The 25,811-nt window shown below is 41.3% G+C and overlaps 2 protein-coding genes across 3 annotated transcripts in view; both read right to left on the reverse strand.

Moving 5' to 3' along the window:
* The window catches only part of Fyco1 (FYVE and coiled-coil domain autophagy adaptor 1), a 73,254-nt gene extending 56,442 nt beyond the window's left edge, over positions 1–16,812 (reverse strand). Inside the window, exon 1 of one of the 2 annotated variants that reach the window (XM_055601635.1) lies at positions 16,697–16,811. The gene's annotated coding sequence lies outside the window, so the exon portion shown is untranslated. Of the gene's footprint in view, positions 1–16,696 lie in introns of both variants that reach the window. The other variant, XM_055601636.1, reaches the window with a different exon arrangement.
* A 2,516-nt stretch (positions 16,813–19,328) lies between these two features.
* On the reverse strand, positions 19,329–25,569 carry Xcr1 (X-C motif chemokine receptor 1). The gene is made up of 2 exons (XM_055601798.1): positions 25,527–25,569; positions 19,329–20,804 (listed from the first exon to the last, which is right to left on the reverse strand). The coding sequence occupies exons 1-2, from the start codon at positions 25,546–25,548 to the stop codon at positions 19,768–19,770; spliced, it is 1,059 nt and encodes a 352-aa protein (XP_055457773.1). The 5' UTR covers positions 25,549–25,569; the 3' UTR covers positions 19,329–19,767.
* Positions 25,570–25,811: the final 242 nt, after the last annotated feature.

Genomic DNA, 25,811 nt, shown 5'->3' on the forward strand with positions numbered 1-25,811 from the left:
TATCTATCTATCTATCTATCTATCTATCTATCTATCTATCTATCTATTTCAATTTATTCACTTTGTATCCCAGCTGTAACCCCCCCATCCCCTCCCAATCCTGCCCTCTCTCATCTCCTCCCATGCCCCTCCCTAAGTCCACTGATAGGAGAGGTCCTCCTCCCCTTCCATCTTACCTTTGCCTATCAGGTCTTATCAGGACTGGCTGCATTGTTTTCCTCTGTGGCCTGGTAAGGCTGCCACTCCCTCAGGGGGAGGTGTTCAAAGAACCAGACACAGAGTTCATGCCAGAGACAGTCCCTGTTCCCCTTATTAGGGAACTCAGTTGGAGACTGAGCTGCCATAGGTAACATCTGTGCAGGGGTGCATGGTCCTTGGTTGGAGTATCAGTATCAGAAAAGACCCCTGTGTCCAGATTTTTTGGTTCTGTTGCTCTCCTTGTGGAGCTCCTGTCCCCTCCAGGCCTTTCTATCTTTCCCTTCTTTCATAACATTCCCTGCACTCTGCCCAAAGTTTGGCTATGAGTCTCAGCATCTGCTTTAATACCCTGCAGGGAAGAGACTTTCAGAGGCTCTCTGTGATAGGCTCCTATCCTGTTCCCTGTTTTCTCCCTCTTCTGATGTCCATCCTGTTTGCCTTTCTGAATGAGGATTGAGGATCTTACCCAGGGTCCTCCTTCTTGCTTAGCTTCTTTACGTGTACAGATTTTAGTATGTCTATCCTATATTATATGTCTAATATCCACTTATAAGTGAGTATATACCATGTGTGTCTTTCTGCTTGTGGGACACCTCACTCAGAATGATCTTTTCTAGTTTCCACCATTTGCCTGCAAATTTCATGATTTCCTTGTTTTTAATTGCTGAGTAGTATTCCATTACGTAAATGTACCACAATTTCTGTATCCATTCCTCAGTTGAGGGACATCTGGGTTGTTTCCAGCTTCTGGCTATTACAAATAAAGCTACTATGAACATGGTTGAACAAATGTCCTTGACAGAGGGCTAATATCCAGAATATATAAAGAACTCAAGCGTTAAACAGCAACAAATCAAGTAATCCTATTAAAAAAATGGGGTACAGAGCTAAACAGAGAATTCTCAATAGAGGAATATCGAATGGCAGAGAAACACTTAAAGAAATGCTCTATGTCCTTAGTTACCACGGAAATGCAAATCAAAACAACCCTGAGATTTTACCTTACACCTATCAGAATGGCTAAGATAAAAAACTCAAGAGACAATGCATGCTGGAAAGGATGTGGAGAAAGGGGATCGGTGGGAATGTAAACTTGTACAACCATTTTGGAAATCAATCTGGTACTTTCTCAGACGATGAGGAATAGAGCTTCCTCAAAATCCAACTATACTACTTTTAGGCATATATCCAAACTATGTTCAAGTATACAATGAGAAAATGCCTCTTAAGACTACCCTGTGGACAAGTCTCTTGGGTATTTTCTTAATTCATGATTGATGTGGGAAGGCTCAGCCCACCCTGGCTGGTGCTACTCCTGGGCAGGTGGGCCTGGATGGTGAAAGAAAGTAGGCTGAACACGTCCTGAGGAACAAGTCAGCAGCACTCTCCATATCCTGTCTCCAAGGTTCCTGCCTGGTTTTCCTCAGTAATAAAGTGTGACTGGAGAGTTTTAAGATAAAATAAACTTTTCTTCCCAAGTTGCTTTTGGTTACAATCTTTGTCGTAGCAATTAAACTACCTAAACTAACTAAAACATAGTTTTAAAAAGAAGCAAGATTAACTTAAGATCACAGCTGGTTCTTTTTGAGCTGCTCATCCTGTCTCTTGGGACAGAACTGCCTCATATTTCATCCTCAGAAAGGTCTCCAATGGCTCCCGTACCACATCCAGAGGTCAGGCATGCTTATCTCAGATTCTGACATCTCTAAACTCTGAAGACCAGATCTATTCAGAGCCATTTTTCTCATATTTCTTTCTAAGGAGCAGTCAGAAACTTCTAGCCAGGCAGTGTTTGTGGGGTGAGGGTGGGGATGGGGCAAAGGGCAGGGGATGTGTATCCTAGGACTTCTGACAGAGACAGCCTGGCCTGCTTAATAGAAGGTGGCTCCTCCACTGTCAGGGTTTTGAGCCTCTTCTACCCTATGTTTGCCTAAGTCTGAGGGTGAAAACACTCCCTGACTTGTCACCCAGGGGCCTGCACAGCCCTCCCACCAGCCAAGGGACAAGGTACTATTTTAAGCTCAGTCACGGTTTTCTCCAGTTGGAGAGTCTACAGTTGGCAGCTGTTAATGTCATTTAAGGACATAGTAGTGTTTGAAGAGCAACAACAAAGTGAGCACCTGGAAGAGAGTTCTGACCATGTGGATAGCAAGGTCTTGAGGAAGCTTTACTTTGCCCCCTAGGTAGTCTTTGTGAAGGTACATTGTCTGCTGCAAGGAGGAGAGTAGGAGCCACATTACTGAGAGAATTCCCAGGGCTCTGGTACATATTTTACACAGAACACTTACTTTTCACAGTCTTCTTTCCTATTTACAAAGAAAAATCTGATGCTTTGTAACCTAAGGCCTATAGTCCATGGTAGAATTGGCTTGGATTATTGTTCTATGTGATTTCAAACCTGGGGTTTTCCCAGTAAATCCTGCTGAACTCTTAATATGACATAATCACCACTACAGAAAATGACTTAACACTTCCACTGGCTCCTAGCAACTACCTTGAAGTTTAGCAGTTCACCATAATATGTCACCTTGAGTCTGTCTAACATGGGCTAGCTCCTACTCATTCACTGCTACGGCTTCCTTCTGGTTTCAGGAGGTGGGGCAAAGAAGCCCTGGTAAGGAAATGGCGCTAAGCTATAAGCAACTCCAGATATTTATAATTATTCCACTGACTGGGCAGGTCAGCATAGGCTTGACACTGAACAGATGCCTAAGGTCTATTTTTATCTCACAAGCCAGCACAGTTGTGACTCAATGGAAACACAGAGGGCTTCTCAGGCCAAGGAAGGAAGAGCTGGGCACTCAGCTAGACCAGTCCTACTAACCACTCCCTTATAAAGGCCCCCAACAACTATTGGTACCACTCATTAGGATAATAGATTTGGGACAGCAGTGGTTTATGAGAATCCTGTTTCCCATCCCAGCGTTTCTCCCAGGTCACACACTGAACACAGAGACCAGGCAGGGACCAGTCATAGCTGTAGAGAGGGCTGGAGCCTACTTCTTCAGACAAAGCCCAAACCGACAGGTTCTGTCTTAGTTTGTTTTCTATTACTGTGATAAAACACCATGACCAAAAGCAACTCCAAGAAGAAAAAGTTTATTTCAGCTTGTACTGTTGTAGTCTATCATGAAAGGAAGTAAGGGTAAGAACTTTAGATGGAAACCTGGAGGCAGGAACTAAAGGAGAGGTCATGAAGGCACACTGCTTACTAGCTTGCTCCTCAAAGCTTGCTTAGCCTTCTTTCTTTTTCAACCCAGGACCACCTTCCCAAGGGTGTCACTGCCCACAGTAGGCTGGGCTCTTACCATATCATTCATCAAGAAAATACCCCCATAATTTGTCCCTAAACCAGTGCTATACAGACATTTTTCCCTATTGTAGTTTCCTCTACCCAGATAACCCTGGCTTGTGTCAAACTGACAAAACAAACATATTAAATCTATGTAGGACAGTCCCTCTAGGTGAGTCGGGGTGACTCTGTGTCATGATCTACATGATCATCATTACCCTTTGTGTAGACAGAGAGGATCACAAAGCACAGTCTAGCTTTGCCAAAGCTGAGCTATTGTGGTCCCTAGTTTCATGACAATTTGACACAAGCTAGAGTCATCTGAGAGGAAGGGGTCTCGAGTGAGAAAATGTTTCTATAAGGTAAGGCTGTAGGCCAGCTTGTAGTGCATTTAATTAATGACTGATGTTAATTAGTGAAATGGCCCAGCCCACTGTGGGAGGGGCTATCCTTGAGCTACTCCTGGGTTCTATAAGAAAACAGGTGAGCAAGACAAGAGGAACAAGCCAGTACACAGTGCTTCTCCATTGCCTCTGCATTATTAGGAAATGATGCAGGTTCCTGATCTGACTGAATTCCTGTCCTAAATTCTTTAATGATGAACAGTGATGTGGAGGAATAAGCCAAATAAATCCTTTTCTCCCCAGGTTTCTTTTGGTCATGGTGTTTCATTGCAGCAACACTAATCTTAATTAAGACAGAAACTAGTACCTGGAGTGGACTTATTGTTGTGTCCATGCTATTTTGGAGAAGACTGTGGAAAGACTTTGGACTAGAAATGCTGAGAGCTGAATGGCTGTTCTGTAGAAGCCCAATACAGAAGATAAAACTGTTGAGAGCAATGCTGATGATGGAGGCCTGGTGACAGTCCCTAAAAGACTCTGATACTGTTTGCTACTTTGGATAAAGTCAGCTGGAGCTGAAGATTTGGCTGTGATTATTAAGGGATAAGTTGATCAAGAAACACTACAGTGAAACCTTTGCTTTGCTGGGACAATGGATGCTGGTCAGCTGAGGCTGAAGAATCAGCTAGGATTAAGAGATCAGCATCATAAAGGTGAAATCCTCTGGAAAGCATTTCCTTGTGGTCAGCACACAGAAGCTGCATTCCGGGGGTGGCCAAGGTCCTACCTCATGCTGGCACTGAATTTAGTAGCCTAAGAGTCACCCAGGTGGCACTGGGCTTGAAGAAATGAAGGGGCCATGGACAGTTAGCTGAGGCTTTATGAAGTCCCTGTCAAGAGAGGTCAAGAGTGGATATTGGTGAAAGTGCAGCTCAGCTGCATATCCAGTATTTTAGATATTCCATTTCAATGGGATGACTCCAAGAACAGCAACAGCCTTGGAATGGAGCCTGCCTGAGCTTAGGAGACAAGCTATGTGTGCTGGAGTGAGTAGAGAAGTGACTCAAGACCTTTGGAGAGCATGACTAGATTCCAGACCTTGGACACTGAGTTATTTACTGAGTTGGAGTTTGATTTTGCTTTATTCAGATTTTAACTGTGAACTTGGCTTTTCTCTTTTAAAGTAAGAAAGTATTTAACTTATTTTTTATTTTTATTCTGCAATTGACAGAATTAAGATTTATTTTTTTAAAGATATTGAACTTTTAAAGTATTGGAATTTGTAAGACCGTTGAACTTTTTAAGTTTATAAAATGTTTTATGATGTTGACATTAATGTGTGATCTTGGGGATAAACAAGAAAGGAAAAGTTGTGGCTTAACAGTGATGTGTTTGTGTGTCAAGCTGACAAGGGGTCAATTGTACTGGCCACTTTTAGGTCAGCCTAACACAGCTATAGTCATCTGAGAGGAGGGAACCTCAATTGAGAAAATGCCTCTGTAAGGTTAGTCTATAAGCAAGTGTGAGGATATTTTCTTAATTAGTGATTAATGTGAGAGGCCCCAGTCACAGTGGATAGGGCCACCTATGGGCTGGGGTCCTTGTTCTATAAGAAAATAGACTGAGGAAGCAATGAAGAGCAAGCAAGCCAATAAGCAGTATCCCTCTATGGCCTCTGCAACAGCTCCTGCCTCTAGCTTCCCGCCCTGTTTGAGTTCCTGCCATTACTTCCTTCAGTAATGGACTATAATATAAGACAGATAAACCCTTTCCTCTGCAAGTGGCTTTTGGTCAGAGTATTTCATCATAGCAACAGTAACCCTATTTATAGTAAAGCTATCTACCAAGGAGAACAACAAAAAACCCAACCAACCAACCAAACAAAAAAACCACCATCTGGTATCCAGATAGAGTACACGCGACCCTTACAGAGCTATAGATAACAATTCCCAGGTACTTGGCAATAAAGAGGAATAAGTCATAGAAATATTCAGCCAGGCACTGAGCCTTCAAGGTGTTGTCTTGAGATGCTCCTGGAAAGGCTATATACTTTTTTGCTTATGTTAATACAATGTTTTTCCAAAGGCAAAACGTTGGAAGAGAAATCAGAATACTTGTTATAGAAAATGGGGGGGGGGGAACAGATGGGTATAACTGCAAAAGGGCATAGTAGAAGTAGAAGTAGTAGTAGTAGAAGAAATAGAACAACTGTCTTCCATGTCTTATTTATGGTGGCATTTGTCAAAATTCACATAATGAGCTGGACTTTGTAGTATACACTCATAATCCTGGCAGTTGGGAGGCTGAAACAAGAGGATTGCTATACGTTCAAAGCTAGCCTGTTCTATATAAACAGCTAGGGTATAGAGCAAGACTCTATCTCAAAACAAAAACCAAAGGTCTGGGAATGTAGCCCTACTGGTAGTGCTTACACAAGATGCTCAATGAATGCCAGGGATTCAAGCCCCAATACTGAAAAAAACAAAAACCCTAAACAAAAACAAACAACAGGGGAAAAAAACCCATAAACCCCAATAGTCATAAAAAAACCACACCTAACTTTGAATTGCATCTTCCCTCAAAGCAGCAGTGTGGTAATTTTTTAAATGTAACGGGAGCTCACAAAGGGGTAATTTACCTATGAATGCTGAAAGCAGAGAATGATAGATTCTCTGTAATAACCACCCAGTTGCCAGAACTGAAAAGAGGCAGGTGAGGCCAGATAGAATATAGTGAACATGAAGGCTACAGCTTTCCTGCATTACTCATTCCACTGTTGCCAACCCAGCGCATGTGGCTTCCAGATGTAATCATAAAGGAAGACGACTGCACACTTATTCCATGAAGCCCATGGCTGCATGCTCAGGCAACATAGGGGCTGCAATGAGGCTGAGGTGCATATTTCTGGGAAAGGAAAGCTTGAGAAGGAGGAAGGAACAACTGACTGTGACTAACATCCAGGCTGGGAATGAGACCATGTGTGTATCATACAACCCACTGAATTTCCTGGATTCTAGCTAATTGAAGTCTAGCCTTATTAGTATGCCAATAAAACCAAGGTTTTGGCACAAGGAGATGGACACAGACAAAAATGGGTTAATATAAGATTTTGTGGCTGAGCTGGATGTGGTAGTGCACACCTTTAATCCCAGCATTCAAGAGGCAGAAACAGGTGTGTCTCTGTGAGTTACAGTCCAGCCTGTTTACCTAGCAAGTTCCAGGCCAGCCAGGGCTTCATAGGTAAGACCCTGTTTTAAACAAACAACAAAACTTTGTGGTGCTTGAGAGTTGCTACCCATTGCTTATGGCACAACAGCATGTCTATGGCACTCACTGTGAGACCTGACTTTGGTTGTACTTGGCTGGTATCAAGTTCCCAGGTTACAAGGTGAGCTGTTTCCCGTCACCGATTTCACATACTGATTTTCCAGAGTCTATGACAGTGGTTCTCAACCTTCCTAATCTGTGACCCTTTAATACAGTTCCTCATGTTGTGGTGATGACTCCCAACCATAACATTATTTTTGTTGCTACTTCATAGCTGTAATTTTGCTACTGCTATAAATTGTAACGTAAATATCTGTGTTTTCTTTTCTTTTTTTTTTTTTTTTATTAATCACAGGTTATTTACTTTGTATCCCAGCCGTAGCCCCCTCCCTTATTCCCTCCCAATTCCACCGTCCCTTCCTCAGCTCCTCCCTGCCCCTTTCCAAGTCCACTGATAGGGGAGGCCCTCCTCCCCTTCCATCTGACCCTAGCTTATCAGGTTTCCTCAGGACTGGCTGCAATGTCCTCTTCTGTGGCCTAGCAGGGCTGCTCCTTCCTCGGGGGGTAGGGGGTGTCGAAGAGCTAGGTATTGAGTTCAAGTCAGAAATAGCCCCTGTTTCCCTTAGAGAACCCACTTGGATACTGAGCTATCATGGGCTATATCTGAGCAAGGGTTCTAGGTTATATCCATACATGGTCCTTGGTTGGAGAAATCTATACACCTAAAGAAGATAAACAAGAAAGAGGACCCACAGTAAGATGATCAATCCTCACTTAGAAAGACAAATGGGATGGACACTGGATGTACGAGAAAACAAGTAACAGGACAGGAGCCTACCACAGAGGGCCTCTGAAAGACTCTACCTAGCAGTATATCAAAGCAGATATTAAGACTCATAACCAAACCTTCGGCAGAGTGCAGGGAATCATATGAAAGAAGGGGGAGTTAGTAAGATCTGGAGAGGACAGGAGCTCCACAAGGACTAAATATATCAGAACACAGGGGTCTTTCGTGAGACTGTTTCTCCAATATCTGTGTTTTCCAATGGTGTTTGCTGAGCCCTGTGAAAGGGTCATTTGACTGCTCCCCAAGGAGTCACAACCCATAGGTTAAGAACCATTGCTTTAATACAGTTCTTGTTGTGGTGAGCCCAACCATAAAATTATTTCATTCCTAATTCATAATTGTAATTTTGCTAATGTTATGAATCATGATATAAATATCTGCTATGCAAAATATCTGACATATAACCCCTGTGGTGATGATGACCCACAGGTTGAGAACCACTGGTCTGTGAGCTTAAAAAACAAACAAAAAAACAAAAAACCACACAGACAACAGTCACGTCACAGGAAGAATATTAAAGCTCCCCAAGGAGAACATGGCCATCTGAGGGACACTGTGTCCATGGACTCTGAGTACTGTAACCTTGATTTAGGGCATTATTAACAAGAAAAGACACAAAAGGGGACACTCTGAATCTCCACATCATGGTCAACTTCCTCCTTGTGCTGCTATACAACTTCTAGAATGATAAAGTCTATCTTGCCATCTACAACTCTTGAGTGGACTACTCCCCTAATTCACAAAATCCTAGAGCTTCCATAAATGTAGTTATAGTCTTTCTTGCCAACAACTCAAAGTTATGTTTAAGCTTATCAAAATGTCTTAAGCCATCCAACTTTCTGGCAAAGAAGAAAAGAGACTGAACACATTGATTTAAAAAAAAAAATACTATTATTGCCTAGGACCAAGTACTGAGCATCTTGTCATAGCCAAGGTATTCTTTTAGAGGTGAAGGACGTTTTCTGATATCCAAATTAACTCTGCCCAGATGCCCTACATGCTATATACAGCACATACAGTATATCAGTTCCAAACGAAGAAACAAAGGCACTCAGCCTAAAGCTTATTTACACCATAGTACTCACAATACTGCCTACATAATTGGCTCAGACATGAACAACACAGTGTCCTAGGAGCCACACCAAGAGGAATCATAAGGAGAGGTAGCTGGAGTGTGGAAGTCAACCTTGGCATGCTTTCCTAAGACAACTAAGAACTGACCCAGAGAGAACAGGGTATAGTTGGATTCCTCCCTAGTCCCAAAGTGAAACAATTGTAAATTGCGCCTTGGTCAAAAGAAATACATGAGTCAAAAATCAGAAGGTCTTTTTGGAAGACTAAACAGCCTTGACCTGGTTCAACATATCCAGCAGTATATATCTCATTGCAAACAACAGAGATGAGTGCCTTTGATTGGTATTTGTAGTTTTGAAGACCAAGAGGTCCCACTGGCTTGAATATGAAAAGTGTTGGTGAGCAGGAAGGCCACCTTCACTAGAATTGTATTAAATGACTATGGTACTTTATAGGGGTTTCCAGAGCCCAGCACAAGGGCAAGCATTTCAGTACATATGAGAAAAGGCTCATTAGGTGACCCAACTCCTTGGACCTATAATTAAAATATTTCCCAGCTGCATGCCCAGATCATCTCTTCTGAACCTTCCCTCTTGAAAGCATCTTTTTAACAGAATGAGGATTTATGACACTGCTTTGAACCTTCTCTTGCCTTCTCCTTGTCACCAACTATAAATTTCTTAGTCATTTCCCTAGTGTATAAACAAAACCAGCCACAATTTGGCCCTTGGATCTAGCACAGGGTCAGAAAGATCTGAGCACAGGACAGTTGCCCTGCACTTGAGAGAATCCAGATGTCTTTTAAAGAAAATAGACAGTGGCTCCAAGGAAAAGGCTACATGTCTATGCCTTAGTTTCACTGTTGGAAAGCCCAGAGAAAACATTTAGGAGGAATGGGTGATGCATGAGTTCTGAACAACTACCTCAACAATGAAGAATGGACTAACCCACAACAAAGACATATCCCATCCAAGTGAGGAAATGGCAGATGACAAAGGCATCTTCAGGGTCTTTGCCGAACCAGAATGACAATGGGTTAGTGTAGCTTACTATAATTTAAGATCTGAGTCTTTAGTAGAATATGACACAATCCTTCATAGTTACTTTCCTCATTGCCACTAGGAAACATCTGACAAAACCAACTTACGGAGGACTTTTTTTCTGGCTTACAGTTTAAACAGATATATTCCATCATAGCAAGAAAGACACAGCGGCATAACCTGAAGGCTGGCCAGCCAGCATTTAGAAAGCAAAGTGAACATGACATGGGGTACCTCAAGTCCTGTCTCAGGTAATCTACTTCCTCCAGAGAAGCTCAACCTCTCAAAGGATTCACAACCTTCCCTAGCAGCCCTGCCAACTAGGAGCTAGGAGTTCAAACACATGAGACTTTGGGAGAATATTTCACATCCAACTACAACAGTCACTAAGTACCACCTTGATGAAGCTCAGGTAGTCTCTGGTGCTAACAAGCTGATAGGCAGACAAGAGGTGCTTTTGGCACCATTATGAAGGAAAAATATCTCATTCAGGATAGGGGTGTCACAACTGTGAACACTGGCGGTGGGGAGCTTGGCTTTTAAGGAACTTAGCATACTGGGAAAAACAGACATGTCTTCAATAAACTTAGGCAAAAAATCACTTGAGGCCTGATAAGTACTTTGATGAAAACAAAATGTCCTCTGCCCAGTATTCTAAACTTTTGTTGCATTCTCACAGTCTCCTATGGCTCTTGGAACTATTTATATTACAGTACTTTATCCTTTAATTGTTCTTCCCACTTGTTCTATAACTCCATTACTATTCATATTTTCCCAGCATCAGTTCAGGTATATGAAGAATCCTCAGTAAGTTACTTGCCAAAAGAATGAGAATAGTGTGGTGGTGCATACCTGTAATCCCAGTACTCTGGGATGCAGAGGCAGGTGGATTGCTATGAGTTTGAGGTCAGCCTGGTTTACAAAGAAAGTCCAAGATAACCAAGACTACACAGGGAAACCCTGTCTTGAAAAAAAGAGAGAGAAGAGAGAGAATGAGACAGAATATAGATCCTCAGTACATAAACCAAACAAAACCTTGAGGAACTAAAATAAGCCAAAAAAGCAAATAATAAAAATCAAATAGTGGAAACATGGGTTTCAACAATCTAAACATTTGTCCTTATTCTTACAGATAAGTGTAGTCTTCACCCCTCATCAAGAAAACTTATTATTTTTTTAATAACAGATGGAGACCACCACAGAAAACCACAACCAATCAAAATGCAAAGTTGCAGACCCCAGTCCCAATGGCTATATCTACAAAACAATTCCTGGCTCAGGGTACACTGCAGAAGAGGGAGTGGAAAGGTTGAAAGAGGTGTCACCACATGGTCTGGTGCTGAGTGTTTTTATATTCAGGTGTTAATTGTTTCCCCCAACCTACCTGAGCTTATTACTGTTCTATGAAGTGATGCTGGGTAACCTTGCCTCCAAGTAATCCCTGATTGGCTAAATAAAAATAACTATACCTGAGCAGGGCAGAAGTGAGGTAAGCAGAGCTAAGGTTCAAGGACTTGGAGGACAAGAGAATCATGGGAGCGGAAAGAGCAAGGAGACAAGAGAGATAAGTAGAGGAGGGGAGAGGAAGGCAGACCACCATGGGTTAGCATAAAGAAGAACCATGTGGTCAGGAGGAATTTACTCTGAGGACTAGCGTGGCTGGAGAGAAGCAGCCCAGCTGGAAAGCATGTGTAGGTATTTATATTATTTTGGATGGGAAGTGGCTCAGATAAGAATGATTAGAGCAAATGGCGTGGATGTGGCATTAGTTGATAATGAGGTAGTTTAGAGGGTTAATATATGCCTAGTCCCAGGTGAAATAAGGCTTATTAAAAATCTATCAGGTGTCTGTGTCTTTTTTTTTTTGTCTGTGTCTTTTATTGATATGGTAGCAGTTAAATGATAACTGCCATAATAATCTATGGATTAACAGTAAACATTTATAGCCTTTTTTATTTTCTACAACAAAAAGGCAGGGGATCCGGGAGTTTGCTGTGAGACTATGTCTCCTAGTCATGTAGAAACTACACTAATAGTTTTACCAACATGTCTGTCTAAACGTGAGCTGAACAAGGACAACAAAAACATGTCAAAGTGGGCATGGAAAAGGCCATGAGGCCTCAACTCTACACAAAGAACTACAGGCAACTAGAGAATACTTACGAATGAGAAAAATAGATTCTTTAGGAAAGAGCACACCAACTGGTTACTCAATACCAATAGTCAGCTCTAAAAACATTCATTCTGAGCAGGTTATATTTAGAAACATATATGCCATGTAACAACAATTAATGAAAGAAGAGGCCATGAATTTCCTCTCATGAAAGAGAGGAAAGAGAGTATAGGAGAGAGTTTGGAGGGAGGAAAGGGAAGGAAGAAATGCTGTAATTATAAAATCCCCCAAATAATTAAAAAAAATTGGAAAAGTTTCTTTAATATTAAGATGTTTCTTTGTTGAGTACAAATTACGTGCATTAAAAAAACATGTAAGTGTGGAGATTACATTGTCCTTATTGTGTGACTCTTACAGAAGCACTATTCCAAGAGCGAGTGGAGTAACAATTCAGGGATGGATGAGGAATATGCCCTCTACCCTAGCATGCATAAACAGACCCAGTGTTCTGAGTGCTCAGAGGATTTCTAAAAGACCTGTTGTTTCACATCTTAGTTTGGGACATAAGGTCCCATTTTCTGGAGTGACAGGACTGTCCACTAATACTTTCTTAGCTGTGTTCGCCTTGCCCACCCTAGAGAAGCCAAGGCGCTGGCTCCAGATTTCAATGTTCTATGCTCTTTATCAAGACTGAGCTCTGCCTCATGCTCCCAAACCTTCCTCTAGTCTTTCTGGTACTATTTTGGACAAAAAGAAGTGTGTATCACAGTTTTTTCTCTATGGAAGTCTTCCTCAGAAATTTTCACTCGATCCAGAACAATAACCAGTATACCCACCACCAGCCCCCAGTAACCTAACCTTCTAGTAGAGGCAGTGCTATGTTTACTACCTGGTCTTAGGCTGAAGCCCTAACCTCCATATCTAAGAACACAACTGTATTTGAAGACAGGGTCTTTAGTAGAAAGAGATCTGAGATTAAATGAAGTTTTGATGATAGGTCCTGATCCAATATGGTTTGTGTTTCTGTAAGGGGAATTGTGAACACACAAAATATTACAGATATGTGAATTACTGATAAAGTGCAAATGAACCTGCCAAGACTTTATTTAGAACTTCAGAGCTGTGGGAAAATAAGTTTCTGTTGCTTAAGCCTAATTTGTAGAATTTTGTTGTGGTGGCCTAACAGGCAATCAAAACCATTTTCCATTCCCTGATGTGTGGATCTGACAATATCATCTAGGCAAATGGAGTGAGGTGGTGTCTAGAGTCTGGAGTCTGGTGTGCCCCCGAGAAGAAGCAAGGTAGGAAAAAAAATAAAGCCAAGATTCAGGGTTGTTAGAGGAGGGTCTTATGCACTATGTATTCAGATGCTGATTTCTATGCTCCAGATCTGGTTACAGTTCCCAGACAAAGGCTTTGTAATGAGTATTGAGGAATCTCCTGTATCAATGCTGTCTAAAGAATGCTCCTCAATTATCTCTGATTAGCTAAATAAAAAGCTGAACAGCCAATGACTGGGCAGAGGAGAGAGGAAGCGAGGGGTCCCAGAAAGGAATAGAAGGGAGTTCACTATGAGGCAGGGTCTCTGTCCCACTGTTTGGGAGTTAGCAGGTTAGAAAAAGTTAACACCTTTAAATTTCCTACTATACAGGGTAGCTCAAGTTGAGTTAGGGGCAATGGGCAAGACACTTTCCCTTATTGGGTATAGGTGAGTTCTGTCAATTTGTACTCTGCTCAGACTTTTAGACCACTTGTGTGAACTTTATTATTCAACAAATAATGTGATGAGAATCATGGCATGGTTAGATGAGACTCAATGTACATTTAGCTCACTTAAAGTTATATGAACATTTTCTAATTTGTTTTCTGGGTACAATGTAGGGGAGGTGAACGTTTATCTTCCTTCACATATGGGTTAAGAATTGTGGTTGGAGAAAGTAGAAGGGGAAGAACAGGTATTCTCAATAGCTAACTTTGGCTAAGAAAGTAGCTTCTCCATGTTCCTGACCAAGTCTCCGGTTGTCCTGAAACAAACAAGCAAAACAAACAAACAAAAACCATCCAGGGCTATAGCTTCAGCTTCAGCAAATTCTTCACAATTTCATTTCAACTGACCATCTCTGGTTCAGCTGTCCAGGTTACACAGAATCTCTCTGGGAATTCTGCTCATGGCCTACTTCCAAGTATATGAAAAGTTTGCTTGGATGGCTCTTTTGGTCCAAGTTTTTTGGATGCTAAGAAATCCTGAATGTGATGTCCTGCCTCAGGCCAAAGGTGCAGTATCTCAGGTTACTGGTTGGCTAGGCTGGTCCATAGGTACTAAAACCAACCACTAGACCAGTCCATAGGTACTGAAACCAACCACTAGACCAGTCCATAGGTACTGAAACCAATCACCAGGCCACAGTATAGTACTCAAACCACAGATTTTCCTATACTTTTTATCTGAACCACAATGTACTGCAACCTGCAACTGCAACCTGGACCAATGAAAATGGGCCCTTGGTGCTGTTCAAATGCCAGAAAGCCTTATGAACAAAAAGGACCACCAGTGGCCACTATAAACACCAGGCTAATTTAGTAGTGCCAATGTCAGAGAATGAATGACACTATTCCTCTTGCCCAAATGAGCATAGCAGGAGCTATGATCCTAGGATGGTACAGACACTTTAGTTAATTCTAGTGATTCATAAACAACAACAAACTACAAAGTAGAAAGTGCTTTTCTATCCCACAATAACTGCTCAAATTGAGGTTCAAATGCTGCTTGAGAGAAGCAGGAACATAACAGCCACCTAAGTGATCAGATGTCAACATGGCCACAGACAACTGGCCTCTCTGCTTACAGATACCTCTGTGGTTCCGGACCCTAGTAATGACCCTTTCTGCTGCCCGGGGATGCTTGTAGTGAGTGATGTTGGCTCCTATCTCTTGAGTTCTACTAGTGGTTCACCCCATGAGATCATAGGTAGTCAGCACACTTCCTCTAGCTCATGCTGATATACTCCAGTCTTGAGTTATTAATATCTTGTTTTTGGAATCACCAGAAATCAAAGATGACCTGTCAGCCAACCCTTCCCTGTAAATTGAAGCCAGGACTAGGCATGGACATTTCTTGAGTACTCTGTGTTCTGGAAGCAGCAGGTCTCCAGCCTCAAGGACCAACGTTGGTCAAGGCCACCAGATGTTATTGATGATCTTGCTATAACAAGTGGTATCTTTTGTCTCACACCAAAGGACTGGGTTAAACACACACACACACACACACACACACACACACACACACACACGGCACTGCAGGACTCTGTATATTTTATCCATTTTCTTAATAAAATAAACAATTTTCAAAAAGTGGGACCCAGAGTTGAACACTAAACAACAGCAGATAAATCCTGTTTCCTAAAGCTTTTCAGCTCCTCTCAGTAAAAGAAGGCTGTCAATCAACATTGAACTGATTTCTAGGATAACAATCCTGGCCCATAACTAGTATTCTGAATTTCAACACAGCAGAACTGGTTGTCATAGACTGAGAGGGTCAGGGGTTAGCCATTGGATCCAGAAGGTTGCAACACTAAAAGCAGAAACCTGTAGCTCAACACCCTTCTCCCCACCCAGCAACAGCAGCAGGCAGATGGCAGAAGAATTAACCTTGCTTCAGACCACCACTGCTGAGAGAGGCTTTAAGTAGATTAAGTCCTGATCCTCTGCCCCTAAAAGCCCCTGACCCATTTCTCTGTCTAGAAATGAAAGCGCTGTGGTAAGTCAGACAAGCAGAAGGACAGAGACTGATCAACACAGACAATATCAACAAGTGCTGTTTTTCTGCAGGAGACAGCAGTGGGAACATTCAAGAGTGACACAAAGAATTGTTAAGCGCATTAAAGGAAGCTATGCGGCTTAAGTGTCAACCACATGTTCTCTTCTTTTATGAAAATAGGATGTCACTCCGCCCCTCATACCCAACTCAAGCCTGGGTGTCAGCAGGAGCTCGCAGTCTAGCTAACCAGATACACTAAGTTGTCCTACAGGTGTTTCCAGAAATTCACCAGAGCTACCTGGATGTACTTAAGCACAAAAGCAGTGGGTAAAATCAGCGAGGTCACAGAAAGGAACAAACTGTCCTTCCTGGATCGAAAGGGAATCAGGAGTCTTGCAAAGAGGAGGTCTTGGCTTCCAGAGGATGAGGCCCCAATGCCCGCGAGAACTTTACGTTTTGGCTCCTGTGGCTAGGGCTTCTGGAGTACTGCCGAAACTCCGCCTCACAGAGCGACTTCACCATGAGGTTCCACAGGGTGGCCCCTCTGCCGGCTCGGGAGGGTCTTTCTAGCACACCCCACAGACAGCCTGGGTACTGAAGCCAATCCCTCTCGACAGGGGGTTCTCTCTCGGCAGCGGGCGCCCTGAGTGGGAGGGGACAGCCTCAGCAACAGGTGAGGACCCACGCCCCCGAGAAGCCTCCGCGCCGGGGTCCAGAACAGTCCCAGAGTCCCCGATGTCTCTCCGGCCGCCCGCGGCACTTACACGCTCAGTGGTCCACCGCTGGGCAGAAACGAAACTTTCTAAGGCCGAGCGGAAGAGTGGGCAAGCGCAGTGCCGGCGGCCATGAAGGGCACAGTACGCCGAGACTGCGCGCGGACTACGACTACCGGCATGCTCCGCAAGTGGCCTACAACTCCCATCGGGTGCAACATCAACTACGGCTCCCGGCATGCTCCACGAAATGACGTTCCTTTCGGGAAACCTGAACAGGCTTTGCCTACTCGGAGAAGAACCTGAAGTCGTCTGTTTGCACTCCTGATCTAGTGTTATTGGCTACTGTTGTTAAGCACTTGCAATGTGGCTGATTGGCTTTAAACTGTAAATATAATGTACCTGATTAAAAAAATCCCCAAAACAATATAAAAATCTTATTAGTACTTTTGTGCTATTTTTATTTATTGAACCCACTATGTATTGCCTATCCTAAATTCTCCATTTTTATTCCCCTCGTTAACAGAGACATAAAAACAGTTTTTGAAATTATGTGTAATAAACTACCTACCATGCTTAGCTTCCTAAGACCCCTGTTTGCTTGTTGCTGTATTGCAAAGCACCCTGAAGCCTGATGCAATAGAACTGCATTCCAAGACCAGTATTAATGAACATGCTAAAGAAGAGGAACATAAGAACATCATCCCTAACTAGGTTCCATTCCTTAGCTATAGCTGGCTTCTCCTCACTCTGCTTTTTCAACATTTTAGCTAGAAATGCCTGTCTGCTTTATAGGACTTAGCTAACTAGTGGGATCTGCCAGACCTCAGCACTCCAGGTTTTCAGGATAAATTCATACAAAAAGAAAAATAGATTTCTTAGTTAATGACATGTTTTACATTAGAGGTATATGAAACAACATATTAACTTGATAGAGTTGGCAGTTTGTGGATGTAGATAAAAAGGAGCCTTCTGAACAGAAATGATTCTCTTTTCTGTTAATAATGAAACAAAAAAGGGAGAAGTAGAAGAGGATGACACCAGAAATGAAGAATTATCAACATAGTGAGCTAAGAAAACTTATTCTAACCACAGTCTGAACAGCTTTGGGTTGTTAAGGATGGGTTGTTGTTGTTTCATACACCCTTGTATGAAATTAGACCCCAAGTAAATTTACAGAGAAGTAGAAGATAGGCCTCCAACAATCGTGAGTTATTTAAGGGCAATGGCGTATTTTAAGAGTTTCATAGGCAATCTGGAATATAGTTGGACAAATTAAGATGGCTCTGACATCACTGGATGATTTAGTCTTAAGGGACCACAGTCATACGTGGTACAACATTGACCAAAATGTTGTGCATCCGATGATTGTATATATCAAGAACCTAATATGTCATACTCCAACCAAAAACCTTAATAACATTATGTTTAAAACTCAGCACAAATCTGTGCTTGTAGGTAGGATTCATTTCTATACTTCAAAGATGAGAAGATTGAGGCTTGGAGAGGTAAAGGAATTCCAAGCTTACCTGGTCAGAACTGTAAACTAGGATGGAGTGGAAATTTCCTAAGACATCTCTACCTAACACAATGTCAGATACATGAAAATGCTCAGCTTTGTCTACAAAGGAAAGGAGGGCAGAAGAGGGCAATGGATTCCCTTGGAGGTGGAGTTAAGAATGGTTGTGAGCCACTATATGGGTTTTGGGAACTGAACCTGGGCCCTCTGGAAGAGTAGTCAGTGCTCTTAACTGCTGAGCCATCTCTATTTCCCCTTGAAAGTTACTACTTCCTGGTAAACCATAGCTATTTTTTGGCTTAATTTTTATTTTTCATTAATTCTTTAAAATATGTTACATGATTGTATTTATTTATTTTTGGTTGAAAGGACAATATCTGAGTTCTGTCTCTGACAGTCTAAGCTGCTCTGACAGTAATACTAGTCCCTGAAATTCTGGGCATTCTGGTGGAGTCATCTTATACTACCAGGGAAATCTGGGTCCTCTCTTGGGGTTCTTAAGAATTTAAGAAGTGACTCAGAAGGAAGCTTAAGGACAATTTTATTAAAGCTTCAAAGAAAAACTCCAGGCAGAGAAGCTGTAAACCAAAGAAAAATCCCAAGCAGGAAGCTTCCTAGAGGAGAAAGATGGAACAGAGAAGGAGGAGGAGGAGGAAAAGGAAAATACTGAAATAATGACCATTATAGAGATGAAGTCATGGGTGTGTGATCATGAGAATAAGTTAGCTGCTGGAAAAGCAGAATCCACAGGATCTGACTCTGGGAGCTTAGAGAAAGGGAATGGAGTACTTGAGGAGAAATCAACTTTGGAAAATGGTTAAAAGGGGAAAGCTGGTATTATCATGCAGATGGCAAGAAGTTGTCTTTCTCTCAATCTGGAAGAGATGAAATGATAGAGGAATCTTCAACCTGCATGCCCTTGTAAAGTGGACTTTGCTTATCTGGACCTTCATGGATGGATGGTGTCACCTGAAAGTTAGCAACAATATCTTATTCATCTTTGTATTGTCCAAATAATTACTTAATGCAGACAGTAACACATATTGCATTCATTTCTTCAATTATGGGCTAAATATTTAAAAGCTAGTTTATGTGTTAGCAGCTGTTTCCAGAATACAGAACTATCTTCAGTTTAGTGGGATTTTACGGTCTAGACTTTATCATGACTGTTCTTATTTGAGGATATGATTATTCTTGTCCCAAAGTTTTCTTCAGTAGCTGCTAAGAAGCACAGAATCAGCCACAACCAAAAAGAAAAAAAAATCATTTAGGACAACCCTATGTGCCAGTAACCTCATTGCACAATTTGCACATACTTTGAACTCCAAGCCCTCCCAAAGTCTGGAAATTCTTCCATTTAGGATCTTCTAACCAATCACTGATATGCAATCTATGTCTAAGTAAGGGAATGAATGATGAACCACGTCCAGGAAGTGTTGCTTTTCATTGCCCAGCTAGAAGCCACTTTCTCACAGGTGTCATGTCTTTCCTCCATGCCCCTGGCATCTCCACTGTTGTGTTTTCTGCAGTTCTTGTTCCTGAGCCACTTTTCCTTGCCTTCCTCCAACTTCCATAGTCACCTCCATGTGTCCATTCTCTCCTCTCAGTAGAAAGACGGGCCCTCATATGTAAAGATACCAGGGGAATAAGGGGATGGGACAAGGCTGGGTGTCTTCTGCTGGCACAACCATACCTGCTGGAGAAGACTTTTTAGGTGGCTTCGGAACTTGACCCCAACAAAGACATAAAGCACTGGGTTGAAGCAGCAGTGGGAGAAGGCCAAGCTGCGACAGATGGGAATAGCAATGACCAGCTGCTGGCTGATCTCACAGTTCTCCTGGATGACTTTAGTTTTCAGGAGTGTCTGCAGAAAGAGGATGAGGTTGTAGGGAGCCCAGCTGAGGAAGTATGCTACTACAATGGTGAAGATGAGCCTGACTGTCCGGTGCCTCTGTCTGGACCTTGAGCGAAACAAGGTTCTGAGAATCTGTATATAACAGAACAGGATGATACCCATGGAAAGGAGGAAGATGATGTTGTGCTGGTAGACTGAGGCCACGAACCCATTAAGTTCAGAATACTGACATGATTTGGAAATATCTTTGCGGGAGATAGCTTCAGGGATGGAGGACAGGATGCTGGCTGCCCACACAGAGGTGATCACCAGCATACGGCAGCGGATGGTATGGATACCCAGAGTAGAGATGGGGCTCACTACAGACAGGTAGCGGTGGATGGTCATGATGGTGAGGATGAATATGCTGCTGTAGAGGCTGATGTTGAAGATCAGGTTGAGGAGCTTGCAGAGGAAGTCACCTAGCCACAAACCCCAAAGTTGTTCTGAGATCCACACAGGCAGCAGGCAGGAAAACATCAGGTCTGAGAGACACAGGTTAAGGATGAAGATATTGGTGAGTGACTCTAGATTCTCATACTTCACCAAGACCCACAAAACCAGGCTGTTGCCCACCAGGCTGAGGAGAAATACCAGAGAGTACAGGAGAACTATGGAGAATTCGGCAAAGTGAATGGCATTCTCACACAGAGAACTCCTATCATCATCATAATCATAAAAGGTGGTATTCTCAAAGGCTGTAGAGGATTCCATCTGGACCCAGGTGGCATGGATACTGAGAGGACCTGAAATGATAAACATGTTGGGTTTAAAACCATATAGTTAGAATAGAGATCATTATGATTCATTTTACAAAAAAAAAAAAAAAAAATAAGGTCCGTGGGCTAGATTCCATTGGTGAGCCATTTATATAACAAGACTGAGAATTTGTCCACTACATAAAGTTATTAAGCAACTTTTTTCTTTCCTGAAGAAAGATTTTCTTGACCAAGGACACATAGCATTGATTTACATTTTGTCACAGGCCCAATTTTCCTGGTAGACTGGCAGCTGAGAAGGCTTAAGAGAGCGCAGGTTCAGAGCAGATGTAGGAGAAGAGAAGTAGAACTGGAGTGAAATACTTGAGATAAAAGTGGGCTCCTGTTCCCAGATTCATTCATTTGGTTATTCAGTAAGTGGCTAGGGAGCATTTATTCAGTGTCATTCACACAATTATTCAGTAAATGAATAAAGACTGTCCTATCTATCTTCTATGTCTTTCTTCCTCCCCTCTCTTTCTTCTTATTTCACTTTCCTTATTCTCTCTTATTTTCTCTTTATAAACTGCATAGATCTTGACAGCAGACTTCGATTAAAATTTTTTTCTCTTTCTTAGGATAGCCTGAAAAAGACTAAAGCAAAAATAATTCCAAGGCTACAGATGAAAATTCTGGAAGGCCAAATTCTTGCTAACACATAGGATTAACTCTCATGGCAGAAAACTTTTTCAGTTGAGAATGTAGTTTACAGGTCTTATAGAGACAAGCAAGTGTCTGGAGCAGCGATGGAGGAATGCAACTAAGAAAACTGTAGTGAGCAAAACATATTCAACTTCCTTGAGTAACTGAGTGTTTCTGTAGTGAGATGAGAAGGATGAGGAAAAGACTGGAAGGGCTGTAATTTTCATTGCTATAGGTCATTGAAGCTGCTGGGCTGTATGAGGAGGAGAATGAAAACTTGAAGCAGCAGCTATCTGGGCCGGAAAGGTGAGTTCTCATTACAGGCTGTGTGTGCAGGGGGAGGGGCACTGTGCCTATATAACATAACAGCTCCCTGTGCTTCTGCAACTGTTTGTAAAATATACCTACCTCTATTTCATAGGGTAGGAGAATGCTCAGCCTGGTGAAAACACTTTCTCAGGATTATAAAACCAGGAATCCGGAGCAGCTAAGATTGCAGTTCAAACACCTCATTCTTGTATTTTGAGGAAGATAAATAGAGAAATAGCCTGAGCTTTTCAAATATTAAAATTGAAATAAGCTGGGCATGGTAGTACATGCCTATAGTTTGGTTACCCTGGGACTAAAGTGGGAAGATCATAAGTTTGAGGTCAGCCAGAGATATCTATTTTTTTTTTAATTTAAAAAGTGTATTGTGTCATAATAAAACAGCATGATTGTGGCTAAAAGACAGGTAGATCAATGGAATAGATAAAGAACACACACAGCTATAGCTACCATTCAGATTCTTGACAAAAATGTCAAAACAGACATTGGAAAAAGGTCAGCCCTTTCAACAAATTTTGCTGGGAAAAAATGGTTCTCTACATGTAGAAAATTAACTGGATTTCAAAAAACAGTTTAAAGTGGAGTAAGACCTGAACTTTGAGAATGATAGAGGAAAACAGAGAAAACAGTTCAGATTTGGCATAGGAGCCCTTTCAGAAAAGGACTCCAGTAGCTCAGAAAATAATATAAGAAATAGACAAATGGGATTGCACGGAATTAAAAAGCTTCTTCATAGCAAAAGAAACAATCAGATGAAGAGATGGCCTAGAATGAGAGAAAAAAAATCTTTTGCTAGTTATATATTTGACAGAAAATTAGTAGTAGAATATATAAGGAACTTTTAAGAACTAAATACTAAAAATCCGAACAACTCAATCAATAAATAGGCTAATGAAATGAAAAGACAGTTCTCAAAAGATGAAGTACAAATGGCTCAAATCACAAAGAATATTTAACATCTTTAGGGACTGGAGAAAAGCAAATTAAAACCACATTAATATTTCATTCCCCAAGTCAGAGTGCCTATCATTATAAAAACAACAAATGGTGGTGAGGTGTGGGGAAAAGGAACCTTTATTCACTGCTGGTGGGATGCAAAGCGGTATAGCACTATGGAAATCATTATAAATGTTCCTTAAAAAACTAAAAATAGAACTACCACATGACCCGCCCCTGGGTATCTGCCTAAAGGTCTCTAAGTCCATACAACACGGAGATACCTGCACCTCTGTTTCTTCTAACACTATTCAGTATCAGCCAAAGATCATCTGTCAACTGATAAACTGATCAAGAAAATGAGACTTGTGTAATGTGGTGGTTTGAATGAAAATGACCTTGTAGGCTCAGATATTTGAATGCTCAGCCACCACTTAGTGGAAGAGTTTGGGAAATATTAAGAGGTGTGTCACTAGGAGTAGGATTTGAGTCTTCAAAAGCACAAGTCGGGCCCAGTCTCTCTCTTTCTCTGCCCTCCACCCCCGACTGCTACCTGTGAATCAGAATGTAAAACTCTCAGCTATTACTCTAACATCATGCCTGTCTACTTCCACCATCATGATCATGGACTAACTCTAAAACTGTTAAAACAGGTTCCCAATTAAATGCTTTCTTTTATAAGAGTTGCTTCCATCATAGTTTCTTCATAGCAACCAAACAATAACCAAGGCATAACACAAGGAAGTTTTATTCCTCCATAAAGAAAAATGGCATTAAGTCATTTTCTGGAAAATGGATGCAACTGAAGATATAAAATAAGCTATACAAATATTGTGGCGTTTTTTTGTGTTTGTTGTTTTCTGTTTTGAAGAACCAGATAGGCAGATTTAGGGCAACTAAAACTACTGGAAAGTGAGAGGTATAAATAACAGAAGGAATAAAGATAGAAAGTCCCATGTTTTGCCCATATATCCAACTCAAAAGGTTGTCTTTGAACCACAAACATGCTAGTAATATCTGAAAGAACTGAATTGATATTTGAAGTGCTGTTCCCTACAGGTGAGACAGAGCTTAGCATTCGGATATTTTTTTAAATATTTGAGGAAGAAGTAATATCAATCTTACATAAATATCTGAAATAGAAGATAGATCCCTCTTCAGCTTGCTTTATGAAGCAAGTATATCCACAATACCAAAATAAAAAAATGTACAATAAACCAAAACTACAGACTAATATTCTTCATGAACATACAAACAAAAGTTCTCCAGGCTGGCCTCAAACTCATTATATAGTCAAGGCTCTTGAACTTCTGATCTTTTTGGCTCTACTTTGAGACTACTAAGAGTCAAGGTCTGTGCCATCACAGCAGGTTTATGTAGTATTGGAGACTAAATCTAGAACTTTGTCCACACGAGGTAAATGTTCTTCTAGCTGTGCTACATATTTACCTCAACAAAAATATTCTTCCTAAAATATAAGTTGGGTCAAGTTCAATAATGCATTTAAAATATTTATTACATTTATTTATTTATTTGTGTTTATGAGTGTATGCATCATATATTTGCCATGATATGCATTTGGAGGTCAGAGGACAACTTGTGGAACCTGGTGTAACATCCATTATCAATATAAGCTCTCAACAAATTAGAAACAAAAATGATATTGAACAAATAATATCACAAAACCCCAAAACCACTCCATTTTTTTTTTTTTTGAAAAATTTGGAGGCTATCCTGTTCTGTATTAGGAAAACTTGGGATTCCAAGGTAAAGGATGGAACATTCCAAACTTCCCTGAATAGCATCTATGAACAGAAGTTCTTTGTGTATTGGAGCCTGAAGACTCTTTGTCCTTAGCTTATTAGGGTTTTGTGGTTGTGGAGAGATATAGTCTTGTTATAGCCATTTTCTATCAGCTTATGTATTTGAGGTAATATAGCAACCCCTACCTGCACTATTGCTAAGAAGGCCACACGATCTCAGTCAGACCTATACAGGAAATCCCTATGTCCTGCTGTAGCTTGCCTACCTGAGGACACAGCCATATATTTAGTCAAGACCTTAACTTATGACTTTCTCTTGTTCTGTTACTGTAAAAGTTCATGTTAAAGCTTGATGTGTTGGTGAATTCTTGTAACCCCATCATTCCAGAGGCAGAGGCAGGAGAATTAAGAGCTTAAGGCCACCTACAGTAATACAGTGAATTTGAGGTCAGCCTGGTCTACTTGTCCCCAGTACACTAGGTCTTTCAAGATAACTTGACTCCATGTTTGGGTCATGGTCACTTATATTTGGCACAAAGAAAATTGCTATATTCTTTAAATGAAGTTGTTATTTATGTTAACATGTTTAAGGAGTTTGGTGTCCATTTTTTTTTTCCTGTTATTCCCTCCTCCTCACCATCCCCATAACTTATCTCAACTCTATGGGAGTGAATTTAATTTTCAGACCATGAGATAATTTAGATTGTGAAACATAGTTCTAAGTTATCCAGCCATCAAAAATAATAAGAACTTATACAGCAGCTTAGAGTCAAACAAATCCCTCCATTTCTTTCAGCAAGGAAAACATTTATATCTGTTCTATTCAAGGAAAGGTGCACAGATTGCCTTCTCTAAAAGTACAGATTCTTAGAAAAGCCCAGATGAAAGGAATCTGTGTCTCAGAGGCAAGCCTTGGAACTCTTAAGGTTTGTTAACATACTAAGTATTTTTGGTGACCACCAAGGTTTCATTTAGAAACCCTGCTGTAGGCTGTTAAAAGGAGAAGAAAATATAAGTTTAAAATGTATGCAAGAGAACTCACCTGAGTCTGAACCTCTTTCCATGTCACTTTTAAAAGTCTGTATGCTTTGTGCTTCCTTTGTTTTCCTCTTCCAGTGTAGAGTGTCACAAAGAGCCTCACCTTATGATTGATACAGGTGCCATTAAATTGTCTAGCTTGGCTTCAAACTTCCTCTTTATTAAAGGATGAAGTTTTGAAATTATTTTTTAATGTTTCCTTATGCTTAGTTTCAGTATGAACAGCAAAGAGGCTCTTTAAACTATAAAGCTCAGAAACACTGTTTAGACATGCACTGGGGATCTTTTG

Source organism: Psammomys obesus, unplaced genomic scaffold, assembly GCF_907164565.1.
Source record: "Psammomys obesus unplaced genomic scaffold, mPsaObe1.curated_primary_1811, whole genome shotgun sequence".
Classification (NCBI taxonomy): domain Eukaryota; kingdom Metazoa; phylum Chordata; class Mammalia; order Rodentia; family Muridae; genus Psammomys; species Psammomys obesus.